This window comes from Ursus arctos, unplaced genomic scaffold (assembly GCF_023065955.2).
Source record: "Ursus arctos isolate Adak ecotype North America unplaced genomic scaffold, UrsArc2.0 scaffold_4, whole genome shotgun sequence".
NCBI classification, from domain to species: domain Eukaryota; kingdom Metazoa; phylum Chordata; class Mammalia; order Carnivora; family Ursidae; genus Ursus; species Ursus arctos.
This window is the reverse complement of record NW_026623056.1, coordinates 6312294-6326748: the sequence shown is the minus strand read 5'-3', so window position 1 is coordinate 6326748 and position 14455 is coordinate 6312294. Positions and strand designations below refer to the sequence as shown.

The 14455-nt window shown below is 41.4% G+C and overlaps 1 protein-coding gene across 2 annotated transcripts in view; it reads right to left on the bottom strand.

Annotated features, from left to right (window-relative positions):
• FNDC3B (fibronectin type III domain containing 3B) overlaps positions 1–14455 on the bottom strand; it is a 341829-nt gene that overhangs the window by 96444 nt on the left and 230930 nt on the right. For both annotated transcript variants that reach the window (XM_026498541.4, XM_026498552.4), the window contains exon 7: positions 2661–2719. In XM_026498541.4, coding sequence (XP_026354326.2) covers positions 2661–2719 — 59 coding nt within the window. The remainder of the gene's footprint in view (positions 1–2660; positions 2720–14455) is intronic.

Below are 14455 nucleotides of genomic sequence, written 5' to 3'. Positions count from 1 at the left end.
TGCCAAGGACAGTGCTAGGTATTAGAGGCACAAAGATAAATAAGACACAATCATGAATAAGAACTTCAGACAGAGACTGGGGAGGAGAGGCAGGGAGGGAGAGAAGGGAAGGGAGAGGTGGGAAGGGAGAAAAAAATGTGTAAAACAATGAACTGGGCTGGGAAGGATGAGGGGCGATCACCAGGCAGACAAGGTTTATGTGGGGACAAGGGGGAAATGAGGACCCCCCAAATCCTAATCCCTGGAGCCTATGAATGTATTGCCCTGCAAGGTAAAAGGGGCTCTGCAGATGTTTAACCTCAGGATTTCGAGAGACAGGGACTCCTGGGTTACTGGGGTGGGCTCGACGTGATAACAAGGGTCCTTATAAGTGAAAGGTGGAGGCAGGAAAGTCAGAGTCAGAGAAGGAGCTATGAGGATGGAAGGGGCCACAAGCCGAGGAATGCAGGCAACCCCTAGAAGCAGCTGGAAAAGATGAGGAAACAGATTCACACCCAGAGCCTCCAGAAAAAATGTAGCCCTGCCAACACCTTGATTTTAGCCTAGTGAGACCTGTTTTGGACTTTCTGACCACTCAGATGACAATCTTATCAATATTACACCTCGTGGGGCGCCTGGGCAGCTCGGCGGGTTAAGCGTCTGCCTTCGGTTCAGGTCATGATCCCAGGCTCCTGAGATCGAGCCTCGAATCAGGCTCCCTGCTCAGTGGGAAGCCTGCTTCTCCTTCTCTCTCCGGCTCATGCTGTATCTCTCGCTATCTCTGTCACTCTCAAATAAAACAAAAATGTTACACCTCATGCCGTATCTGTTTACATAAAAGCTGGTCTATCGATCCTGCTCGAAGAAGCATAAAGAGTGAGTGCTTAATAAATGCTGAATCAAGGAAAGGACTAATGCATTACCTTGCTAGAGCCACCTGATCCTAACAAACACAGACTGTCACTTCTGCAGTCGAGAAACGACTAGGAATAACTCAAGACAAACACGGTGTGTGTTCACATGAGCAAGACAGGACTACAACGTTCTGTGACTGTATCTGAGACAGTCAACTGACCGGATGCTCTGCCCTCACGCTCTGATTATGGCTCCCGTCTTCCTCGTGGAGTTTTCTTCATTCTTCTGTACCACCAATGTAAGCGTTTCCCACGATTTTGTCCCCCAGGCTTTTCTAACCTCTCTCCATGCTCTACCCCCAGCCCCACCACTATCACCCACGCCTCTGCCTGAACCGTAACTCCATGCAACGTGATCTCCTGATGGATGTCTGGTTCCCCTCTCCCCACTGCCCTGCCAGACACCTGCGACTGCCCGCTGGCGTTACCTCCCTGGGTGCCCTGCTAGTGAAACAAACTCAACATGTCTAAAAACGGCACCGACGATGCACCAAGGACGCAGACGGGAGCCCATTCTAGAGGATCTCACGGACGACCGGGGAAGACACAGCAACAAGTAAATGGTGTCTATTACATACACACCCACAGCACAGCGAGGCTGGGGGAGTAACTGGTTCCAAGTCCTACGCGGAGAATCCGCTTGACGGGCACAGACAGCAATCCGGGGAGACTCTCCAAGGAGGCAAGTCCCCAGTGGAGGCATCGGAGCCCGAGCGCCCAGCTCTCTGCAACACCCGACTGACCTGACTGATGTCTCTCTGTGGCTCTAGCATCCCTCCTCTCCTTGCTACGCCTGGGACCACCACCCGAATTCCGCCTCCTGTAGCCTCTCACCCACACGACAGTGACAGATTCCTGACGCTTGCCTTCCTGGGTTCACCCTCTTCCCAAGCCAGTGCGTCTGTCAACTTTCATACGCCCTGACTACGTAACTTCTCTGCTCAAAAACTCGCAATGGCTACCTGCTCCTTACCAGAGGACGCCCCACTCCTCTGCAAGTCCCCTGCTGGCCCCGTCCTCCAGTGTATCTCAGGCTTGTAGGAGTTAGTCAACCTCAGCTGTGTACCCCGAGGCATGTGTGAACTCTTCTGTTAAAAAGCCTCAGTATCTGACACACACAAAAGATCAAGATTTTCCAACTGGACCAGAACACATCCAAAGAACTTCGGCTCTCTAACCTCAGATGAAAGGCTGAAGGTTGTCCAGTCCAAATTTCGCATTTTTCACTTGAATTTCAAAGCATTTGGCAAAATCAAACTTAAAACCTCACAATATCATCATTCCTACCAATTTTTTTTCTTGCCATTATACTCAATATTTTGGACTTACTTCTTCTCAGCTAATATTTAAATACCTTTTTGAAATTTACCTGGAAAAATACTTGGAATCACTGAGGTTTTCAAAAATTATTATGACTCCATTTACACAGGCTAAAGGAAATCACCAAAAGAAAACTGTTCTGTGGACCTGTGGTGGGGAAGGGCATGAGGGGGAGGATATGTACCCTTGGAAGTAGGGAAGACTACCTAATTGCCCTAATTGCACTCAGAACATCTAAATAGAGAAGACATCTCAGTGGATTACGACTGAATAGAAAACTGCTGTTCTGTATTTTCATGCTCCATTAATAACAACACTGCTTCATAGTTTATAAATAATCAGCAATAGGAAGGGGCCCTTTTGTTTACCTACTATGTGGTGAGAGAAAAAGCACACTTGAAATGCTTAAGAATGTGTCATTTATGCTGAGAAATCCAGAAGACATACCTGTGGTTTCTCTATTCCTGAAAGAATGTCTTGCACCCTCTTTACTTCCAACTCATACTCTGCATGGAAAAAGAGAAAAAAAGAAGAACAGTTAAAACCAGTAGAAGGCAATAAGGTTGTCCAGTCCCTTCTCCAAGGCCTTTAACCAGAGCTACCATGGAGTCCGTTGCCTGTTACCATGAGCTTTTGGTATCAGTCACAGGAAAATGAAAAATTGGGAATGGGATCGATGCCGGGGTGGGGATTTCACTGTGTTGTGCGAACTTGCCGCTATACCGGTTTACAGACTCACAAAGCTGACAAGAGTTCTCCTAATTATGCAACAGGCAACAGAAAATAAAAGATCCTAAGAAGAAGGGGGGGATTGGAGCAGCTAGAAGCTGAGAGCTATGAAGAGATGAGGTGGAAGAGACAGTGGCCAATTTGTCCAGGGCAGTGAGTTCAGATTTTTTTAGTTCATTTTTATTCTAAGTTTGATGGGCAGCCACTGAGGTGTTTAAGTGGAGGGACTGATTGGTCTTTAAGTCTGAAAAGATCTGTTTGGCTTTGCGTAAATAATGGACATACAGTGGGAGGGAACGTAGAGAGATCAGTCGGTACATTGCTGCGCTGGACCGAGTGAAGGATAGAGCTTGCCTGGGCTGGGTGTGGTAGCAAAGACGGGGAGAACAGAACTGGCTTTAGAGGTATAGGTGTTGAAGGACTGGCTGTGATAAGCAAGGGTGAGGGAATGAAAAGAATCAAGGATACTTCCCAGTTTTTGGCTTGATCAACTGGATGGATGATGATGTCTTTAAATAAGATGGGGAACTGGGGAGGTTTTGCAGTGGGGCAAGAACTATTTTAAAAATAAAAGGGGAAAAGTACTTGAAGTAGAGAGGATGGGGAGGGAAGAATGTGTATTAAAAAGAAAATAAGAGATTTTAAGCTTAAGACTATGTTTTGTAGAGAAACCCCTTGACTTTCACAACCTACTTGATGTAATCTAATTTTGAATTTACAGATTTATTTAACTGGTAAACCTAGTTTATGAGGTAAATGCTAGAGTTACATGATTGCCAAGACATATGTCCTCACCTCAAACAGTTCAAGTCTAGCGGGGGGAAACTGAAAGCAAGAGGCAATTCCATGTGATAGGTGCTTTGGTATAGGTAACCCAAGAGAGAGCATTCTAGAAGGCTTCTTGGGAACCAACATCTCACTGACCCTGTGGACAAGCAGGCATTTGGGTGAGAAGTTAAGGGGCCCAGCTATTCCCAGAGCTGTTCATACTCACTGCTCAGGTCTAATCTTAAAGTCACCTTTTCAAAGAATCCTCAACTCTACCCCTCGCCCAGCCTCCAGTCAGTCTCATATCCTACTTATTTCCTTTCTATTGATTACCAAAATCTAAAAATCCTCTTGTTTATGTGTTCCCTTGTTTATAACTTGTCTTTCTTAATAAAATAAACACTTCAGGAATGCAGCGATGCTACAGACTCAAAATACATTTTTATCTGTGAAGAACCAGATAGTGAACATTCTCGTTGCTTAAATAAGTGAACCAAGCCTAAGTAAAGAATACTAAGACTTCAAGCTGGCACCACCCTACACTGTAAAAGGATCATTTCACTTTTTTTTTCCTGTTGCATTCTATTTAGTAGAATGTGTTTACCCTTACTTTGGTGAGAAAAAGAAATGGGCTGGTGGCAATGTATGTGTTTAAATCACAACTGAGAGAAACATCACATTCAAAAGACCAAATGACAAGCCCGTTTATAATCATGTATTCATATTAAGATATAGATAATAGTTTATACCCATAAGTCATACACATGTACATGCCCTCACAATTTCTAGAAGCTCCTATTTAAACTATAAAAATGTGTATCCGAGAATTATTAGTAAAAAAATAAAAAATAAAATAAATTAAGCACAGGTGCAGTAAATGAACTGGTTCAGTTGTTAAAGACCAAACTTTCTGAATCTCTGGTTATTCCAGAGTTTGCAGGACCCTATGCTCAAACACTCACATAAATAGCTACATTCATACAACTAGCTGAAGGAGGTCACTGCTTCCTTCTGCTGTCATTGACACAAGGACAAGAAGCCCGAAGCCAGACACTATCCTTGAGGTAATAAAGGTTTAGACTAGAACGGAGATAATCACCTATTCGACAAAGAAGAGGGGAAGAACGAAAGGGCTCAGCAAAAGAAGAATCCTCAGCACTAGTACTAGAGGTAGGGCATGAAAGAAAGGAATGAAAAGGGACGCTTTGTCCCTCAAAAATGGAGAGCCCCTCCCCCTCGCCAGCTTTCAAACACAGATGACAGGAGAAATGGTCAGGCTTTTGACAGAAAAAGGAAAAATGGGAAAGGAGGTTGGATGGGGGGGGGGAGATCTGTTTAAAACAGGAAAGAATGGGTTTCAGGTAAGAGCCAGAAATACAAGTGAAAGGTCCTGACTGGGATAAAAACAACTTCCAAAGGGGGGTCAGGACTGTCCCAGTCCGTCCGTGATTACAGCGAGGAACGCTGACATTTCCTGAGCAGCCAGGTACGTGCTGGTCGAGGCACCATCCCGGGCTCATTTTTACAACATCCTGAGCAAGATGGACGATCTCCGCTCCACCTCACAGCAGCTGGCAGGGCTGAGGCCTACTTTGTGTGTCACAGTTTGCACCTCCGGGGCTCAGCACTACACGTGCACGTGTCTTCGTCGACTGAGAAAGAGGAGGAGGGAACAGACGCTTGGCCAGCAGACGCCATCTCCCCAGGGCCACAGACTAGCATGTGGCCCCAAAGCAAACAGAACCTTTGACTGCACGGTGACAAAGGAGTAGGGCTCTGGGGGTCACCGGGGACAGCACGTGGAGAGAGAAGAGCAGAGGGCTGAGGGTGGTGGGTGTTCGCACTGGGGCGCGTGGAAGCAAGAAGGTGGCGGCAGAACCCCCCTCTGGGTCCCACGAGAGGGCCTGGGTTGTGGAGCTTGCTTCTTTTTTTTTTTTTCATCTCCAAGAAAGCTGTCAAAGAAATAGAGCAAAGGCCTTTGGATCTGGGGGAAGGTATGTGAGAAAAGGAAGAAAAATAGGCCATGAATGGAGTCAAATAAACAAAGGCTTCTGAGAAGATCAAAAAATAAAAAGGGCAGGGCGAGGGGAGGACAGGTAGTGACGGGACGATCATTGCCCTATTATGTCAGGAGAAACGCAGTTTCAAAGCCAGACCGCATTCTTCCTTTCTTTCAAGATTTCTAAATGGTGAGTACGGAAAAAGAAGAGAAAGATGCATTCACACCACATTTACTGAACGCTTTTCCATTTGTGCTGCCCCAGACTAAGAGAAAAGAGGGAATAAATGCCAGGCATACAATGTGCACACACGAGAGTGAAAATAAAATCCGCGGACCTGAGCTGAAGGGACAGTTTCTTACGCACGTGAAGTCAACTCTCGCGTGCAAGCAGCCCCGTATGAAACGCCCGAACTCCCAACTCGGCCGCCCAAATCACCGGTTCACTCAGACCTGGCCGCCTCTCCCGAAGCAAGATTTAACTCTGCCTCGGAGAAGTCTACGGATTATCACCCTTTCCATTAAACAGCTTCGGAGCTCAGCTCTCCAGGATCTCTCTGAGTTTGGATCAAGCTTTCGCTTGCTCGCCCTGCTTTCTTTTCCACCGTGGCTCTGTCTCCCTCCCTTCTGCTCACGCGCACAAATGCCATATCGTGACTAAGGACAACTACTGAGTAGCTAGCGCTCTCACCAAAATTTACAAACAAAACCAAAAAGGACTGCGCTGCTGACCTGCCGTCAGGAAATCTTCAATGTCAAGTTAAAGAGAAAACTAGGTCCCGTTTGTTTCTGTTTTTACCTCCTTAAAGAATCTGGTGTGTGACAACTGAACAGCAGATTGTCCCAGAAGAGGGGGGAAAAAAGCAAGGTTTTGGCACAAGGTTGTAAGACGAGGTTCTCTTCATTATCAGGCCTGCCTTCTTCCCTCTGGTTTTGCAGCAAGTCAACTACTCCAGAGGCAAATCTTAGAGGCCAACTTTGTATTTCTTTCTCCTCGCATTGAAGCTGCCATGAGCTAAGCAAACAGATTAAAATCATTTTCCACCTGCTTTGATTTTGTTGCCACCATGGCTGACGTGGGTGGACACGACAACCCACCTTTCACATCACTACCTTCTTAATATTTGAAAGCCTTTTCCTTGCAGTGAAGACTGCTGATCAGTAAGAAGGGTTACCAGGTACTGGCAGACAGTGCTCCAACCAGAGAATGGGCGTTTTGTTTCGCAGATACAGACACCTTTGGGGACAGGTAATTTCTTAAAAAGGAGTGAAGAGGGAAGCCCTTAGTTTAAACATACCCCAATGAGCTGAGAACCACCCAATTTGGAAATGCCAATAAATAAAGGGGGAAGGGGGCTTCAGCTCAGAAACTTCCATGTTTCTTCTCCCAAAAACAAAGCTTCTCCCAAGAAAATAAAGCATTTTTTTAAGCAAAGGGAAAGTTAAAATAAAAATACACAAAAGCAAGCAAATACACTTTTTTTAAAAAGAAAAGAACAAACCAAAACAACAACAACCCACACACATAGAGGGGAATATGTGTCATGTGAAATTTAAACTTTCCACAAATAATGGTTTTCGTGTTTGCTCCAAAAAGAACCGTAAGTTCAGACTGTTTGAATAACTGTAAGGCCTAAACTAATTAAAATATCCCCCTTTATAAACACAATTTACTTCTTTGGTTTGCTTCACATTTTTTCCATCTTAGAAAAGAAATACAGCTAGACACTTAGCTGCTAGCTATAGAACGTATTTAGGGTTGTAACAGCCCCTTCATTCCAATGGAATGACATCAGCATTATTTCTCTGTAAACCTTCTGTCTAGCTCTCATCCGCATGGCTCATTTACAGATATGCCCGGCATAACATAATATGCTTTCTCAGACCTGCCAAAGAGCTGACTTAGCTGCTATCTTTAATACATTATATATAATAAGCTAGGGGCATGGAAAATATGCAACTTCTGGTCATGCCCATTTTTGGGATAAGAGGCTTAAAAATCACTAAATACTCAATAAAAGAACTAAATGAATGGAAAGAAATACTTTTGGACGAAAAAGAAAAATATGACTCAACAGTAAGGAAGAGTTAAATACGCAATCACTGCCTACCAATGCTAACGAGAATGAATGGGGACGAGGTAAGACAGTTTAAGAATGCTTGCTGAATTGCTTTTCCAATCAGAAAAAAAAATCCGCTATCTTCATTTCTAAAACACTACTTATGCTGAGAAAAAAAGAAGAATCAATAAACGCATACAAAAGTAGTATTAATTACTTAAGGACCTCCATTTAGTGATTATAATCCAAAGTTAATGGTGTTAAAAATCAAATATTAAAAATGTACAAAATCACAAGGAATAAATTTACATAATCCGGGACAATGCAGTTAATCCCCAAGGACAAATATTCCAGAAATACCTTCAGGTATCGATCAGCTGATGCTTACAAATGCAAAAATAAACATCTCTTAGCCATGTAGCTGGTTAAGTGGTTGGTTCCTCTATTGGAAATTCTGTAAGATAGCCAAGGGAATACCAGATTCTCAACACTAAAGAGAAAGCAGCGGGCAGGTGAACATATGTTGTGGGAAGTTGCCTTCCAGTCTGGGAAAATATTTTCAGGAGAACTTGGGCTCCCAACAGATTCTGGAGCCTTAAGAGAAAGAGCAGAGGAGAGATGAATTCTTCTTACGGGTGGAGTGCCCGGCTGGACAGGAGGGATGGCCAGAGAATGTAAATGGGATAAGGGGGGGGGGTGCTGATTTTCTCTGAGCTTTTGTCAATATTTCTGGAACTGAGCAGAAAGAATGATTTTCTTTCCTGGCCCAAGGTTTGAGCAAAATCCAACTGGGACTATTCACATCAATCCACTCGTAGGCAAAAATGGGTCTCTTCAGACGAAAGTTATCTAACACTGTGAGTAGTAAGAGGGAAAACCCAAAAGTGGTAGGTCTGGGAGTGGAATGAAAAGAGAAAGTGCCAGATACAATCCCTTTGTTGACTCCCAGGTCAACTCAAAGTTTATCTTTCAACCCTCTTCTTGAAGTGCCAACTAAACTGGGTTGGTTCTACCTGAAATACTAGGAGATTCTATGGTCATTTCTGTCAAATTCCCAAAGAAAATTTCTTGTGTTCACTTCACAAAAATCGTATTTATACATGGAACTGAACAAACACAGCTCTTATTTTTAAGAACATCAAGTTAAACAGAGATGAAACCCCACGAAAATGGATGAAGTATTACATAGATATGCTTGCTGGCAATTTGACTGTACACCAGTCCTGTCCCTTCCCTCCCCGTGCGTGTTTGAGACATTTCACTGGCTCGCTGAGTCCTAACCTGTGCCAGATATAGCTCTTTTATTTTGGGGGAAGGCTCAACTCCATGATTATCCAGCAAGAGCTGGTACCCTCCCTGGGTGTGTAACAGGAAGGCAATCGCTTAAACACAGGATAGAACGGCTTACAAAGATAATTCAAGTTTATACACTACTTTCTGCGTTGGCATCTGTAAACGTTTCCACAAAATGTTTTTTCATTAAGACTTGGCATGTCACGCTGAAAACTTCTCAAGTGGCTTTATTCAAAACTTTTGCAAGACTGTGTGAACTGACAGGCAGAATCCAGAGAGAACAATTTTGTAACACATTAAATCTGAAAGAGAATTTTAATATTTATACCACCTATACAGCAAGTTTGGGACACTTTTTAACCTACATTTTCTTAACTGATGTCCCACGTGACTAACATATACATCTGGGGATGAGGACAGATATTCAGTCAATGGCCAAAGAACCCAGTGAAGCTCATCGGCTGACATGGGGATCAAATTCAGAGCTAACTTCGTGTGCTAGGGCTCCAGAGAATTCCCCAGAGTTTTAGCATATGCAAAAGTCCTTACCAACCGCTCCCACAACTGACCTCCCCCAGGAAATCAGCAAAGGATATCCGTGTAGGTACATACTCAAATGCATGTCAGCACCAGGCAGGTAATGTCAATGAGTAAAAAAAGGGTAGACATATTAGGCAAAAGGGAAGGGTAAAGACTGGAAAACTGAGAAAAGCCCTCACTCTATTTAACCGGGGGAGCTGCTGTGTATGGCAATCAATTACTGCCAGGCAGGGTCATTGGTCTAAGGTTGACCAATACTGCCATTTTTCCAGAGAACCTAGAAATGGAAAAATTTTCAGGAAATTTTCTGATTTGTACAATTTTACACTGAAAAACATTTTGAATCTATTGAAAAGTGGAGTACTATGAACACCCATATGCCTTTCACCTAGACTGATCAACTGCTAAAATTTTGCTACACTTGCACGCTCACATTTTGTCTCTACACACACACACACACACACACACACACACAGTTTCTGAGAACCACTTCTTGAGAGGAAGTTGTTGGTCTTATGACAAGATCTTAAGTTTACCCCAAAAGCTTCAGCACATCTGTCCCAAGAACGAGGACCTTCTTATACATAACCATAACATCACAACCAAAAGATTTAACACTGATAGAATAAAATCTAATATACATCCCATATTCAAATTACTCCAATTGTTTCAATAATATCTTTAATGTTTTCCCCCCGATCCAGGGTCCAATTAAGGAACACGTGTCGGATTCATCTGCCAGGTTTTGTTAGTCTCCTTTAATCTAGAACAGAAGTCCCCTACATTTTTTTGTCCTCCTGAAGTTGATATTTTTGAAGAGTCTAGACCAATTTTCTTATAGCATGTAGGACTATCTGAACTGTGTGACTATTTCCTCACAATTAGATTCAAATTAAAACCTTTTGGCAAGAATTCTATATAGATGTACTTCCCATCCATTACATGAGGAAGCACACAGTACCAGTTGGAACCTTTTGGTGATGCTCTGTGCTGTGATCACCTGGTTACAGTGTTGTGTAATCTGTTTCTCCACAGTGAAAGCACATTCTCCTCCTTTCACTTGATGGTTTAACACTAATCATCTTTGCCAGATGTTATTATATTAATAGTTGCAAGATGGTGATATTCCTAATTCTATCATTCTTTCTATGTTTATTAGTTCTTTCTTCACCTTATATCTATGAATTCATGGATTCTTTTTTTTTTTTTTTAAGATGTATTTATTTGAGAGAGAGCAGGAGAGAGAGAGAGCAAGCATGAGCAGGGGAGAGGGGCAGAGGGAGATGGAGAAGCAGACTCCCTGCTGAACAGGAAGCCCAATGTGGGGCTTAATCCCAGGACCCTGAGATCATGACCTGAGCCGAAGGCAGACACTTAAACCAACTGAGCCACCCAGGCGCTCCCCCCGCCTTTTTTTAAAATCAAAAAAATTATAATACTCCATTGCAATCATTCTTTTCAATGCTAAAACTGTACCAAATGTAGCCAGTGGGAGGCCTTTCAAGCTGTTTTCTATGCCCCTTTGTCCACTTCTTAAGACTTCTGTTTTGAACACCTGTTAAATATTCTGGCTAAAGGTCACTTGGCCAACAGCACAAAAAATGTGCAGACTGCTAGTGAGATATTTTAGTAGCATAAAATAGAATTTATCCAAAATTTATCCAAATTATTCGGATTTGTCAAAGCCACTATTAGCCAAGGGTTTTCTTATTTAAAAACAACTAGAAAGAAAAATAACATGTAAATATTTCTGGTTTCTAAATCTCTTAGAAATTAAAGTTAAAACAAAGCAACCCAATAACCCAAGAGCCAGCCATCTTAAATGGCATTTTAAGACACAGCAAACTTGAAACCACCATTGGGTAAAAGAAGAAATCGAAAGGAAAATAATAAATTATCTCAAAACCAATGAAAATGAAACATAACAAATCAAATATTATGGGATGCAGCAAAAACAGTTATGAGAGGAAAGTTTAGAGCAATAAACACATATATTAAGAAGTTAGAAAGACCTCAAATAAATAACTTTCAACTGAAGAAACTAGAAAAGAACAAACTAAGCCCAAAGGAGCAAAAGGAAGGCGATATTAAGGATCAGAGCAGAAATAAATGAAATAGAAATCAGAAAACAGAAAGAATCAATGGACCCAAGAGCTGCTTCTTCAAAAGAGATAAATAAAATTGACAAATCTTTAGCTAGATGAAGAAAACAAGAAGATTCAAAATCAGAAATGAGAGAAATTACAAGTGATACTACAGAAATACATAGATCATAAGAGATTACTATGAACAATTAACAACAATTTATGTAACTGAGAAGGAATGGATACATTTCTAGAAACATACAACCTACCAAGACTGAATCAGGAAGAAGCAGAAAATCTGAACAGACCAATCACAACAGATTAAATCAGTAATCAAAACACGCCCAACTTAGAAAACTCCAGGACCAGATGACTTCACTGGAGAATTCCATCCAACATTTAAAGAAGAAATAGTATCAACCCTCCTCAAACTTTTCTAAAATATTGAAGAGGAGGGAACATTCCCAAACTTAACTCTACAAGGTCAGCATTACTTTAATACCAAAACCAGATAAAGATACTACAAAACTGCAGGCCAATATCGCCAATGAATATAGATGCAAAAATTCTCAACAAAGTATCAGCAAACCAAATTCAAGAACACATTAAAAGGATTATACATTATGACCATATGGGATTTATCCCTGAGATGTAAGGATGCTTCAACATACGTGAAATCAATAAACATAATACATCATATCAAAAAATTAAAGATAAAAATCACACAGTCATCTCAATAGCTGCAGAAAAAGCATTTGACAAAAATACAACATCCTTTCATGATAAAAACTCTTATCAGATTGGGCATAGAAGGAAGATAACTCAACCTAATAAAGGCCATACATACATAACAAACATTATACACAATGGAGATAAAAGGTTTCTACTCAGTCACAGACAAAGCAAGGATACCCATTCTCACCACTCCCATTCAATATAGTACTGGCTATCCAAGCTAGAGCAATTAGGCCAGACAAAGAAATAAAAGGCATGCAAACTGAAATGGAAGAAGTAAAATCGTCATTATAAAATCCTGTACAATCAGTCCAAAATTTGTTAGAATTAACCAACAATTTCAGCAAAATGGCAGGATACAAAATCAAAATACAGAAATCAATTGCTATTCTTTACACCAATGAGGAAGCATCTGAAAAAGAAATAAAACATTCCAATCACAATAGCATCAAAACCGAAATACTTTGGAATAAATCTGAATAAGGAAGTAAAAGATGTGTACAATGCAAACTATAAATTTTGCTGCAAGAAATCAAAGGCCCAAACAAAAGATATCCCATGTTCCTGAGTCAGAAGAATTAATATTGTTAAAATGGCCATACTACCCAAAGCCATCTACGGATCAACATAACCCCACCAAAATACCAAAGGCATTCCTCACAGAAGGAGAAGAGACAATCCTAAAATGTGTGTGGAACCACTAAAGATCTCGAGTAGATAAAGCAATCCTGAGAAAAAGAACAAAGCTGCAGGTATTACACTTCCAAATTTCAAACTATACCACAAAGCGACAGTAATAAAATCAGAACAGTACACTCACAAAAACAGATACACAGACCAATGGAACAGATTGGAGAGCACAGAATTCAGCTCTGGCATATATGGCCAACTAATATTTAACAAAGAAGACAAGAATACCCAATGGAGAAAGGACAGTCTTTTCAACAAATGATGCTGGGAAAACTGGAGAAACACATGCAGAACAATGAAACTGGATGCCTATCTCAGACCACTCAAAAATTAACTCAAAATGGGAGCAGAATCTGAAAAGAAAAAAAAAAAAGAATAAGCAAAAAGTAGAATCAGACCTATAAATACAGAGAACTGAGAGTTGCCAGAGGGGTGGGGGGGTGGTCAGGCAAAATGGGTGAGAGGCAGTGGGAAATACAGGCCTCCAGTTATGGAGTAAGTCATGGAACGAAAGGCACAGCACAGGGAACACGAGTCAACGATATGCTAACAGTGATGTATACGGACAGATAGTAGCTACTTGTCATGAACATGTCATGATGTCTCAACTTATCCAATCACTATGTGTACACCTGAAACTAATGTGACATTGTATCAACTGTACTAAAAAAAAATAAGAGAATAAACAAACAATAGGTTGTAGCACAACCGTCCCCAAAGATGTTTATGTGCTACTACTTCAAGTGTGTGAATATGTTAGGTTACATGGTAAAGAAGAACTAAGGTGACAGAAGAAATTAAGGTTCCTGATGACCAGATCTTAAAATAGAGAGATTATCCTAGATTATCCTGATGGGCCCAATGTAATCACAAGGGTCTTTAAAAAACTATAAAATGATAAATTCATATTGTTCAAAAAAACAACAACAACAACCAAACCTCAAAATGGATTGAAGGTCAAAACATAAAGGTATGAGAAGAAAACATGAGGAAGAAGCTCACTGATATTGGTCTTGGAAATAATTTTGGGGGCATGACATTAAAAGCATAAACAACAAAAGAAAAACAAATCAATAAATGGACAACATCAAACTCAAAAGCTTTTCACACCAAAAGAAACAATTAACAAAATGAAAAGACAATCTACAGAAGGAGAGAAATTTTTGTAAATGATATAACAAATAAGGGGTTAATATCTACAATACAAAAAGAACTTAGTCAACTCAATAACAACAAAAATTCAATTAAAAAATAGGAAGGGCTACGCAGACATTTCTCCAAGGAGGACACCAAAATGGCCAACGGACACATGAAAATATGCTCAGCATCACTATTCCTCGGGCA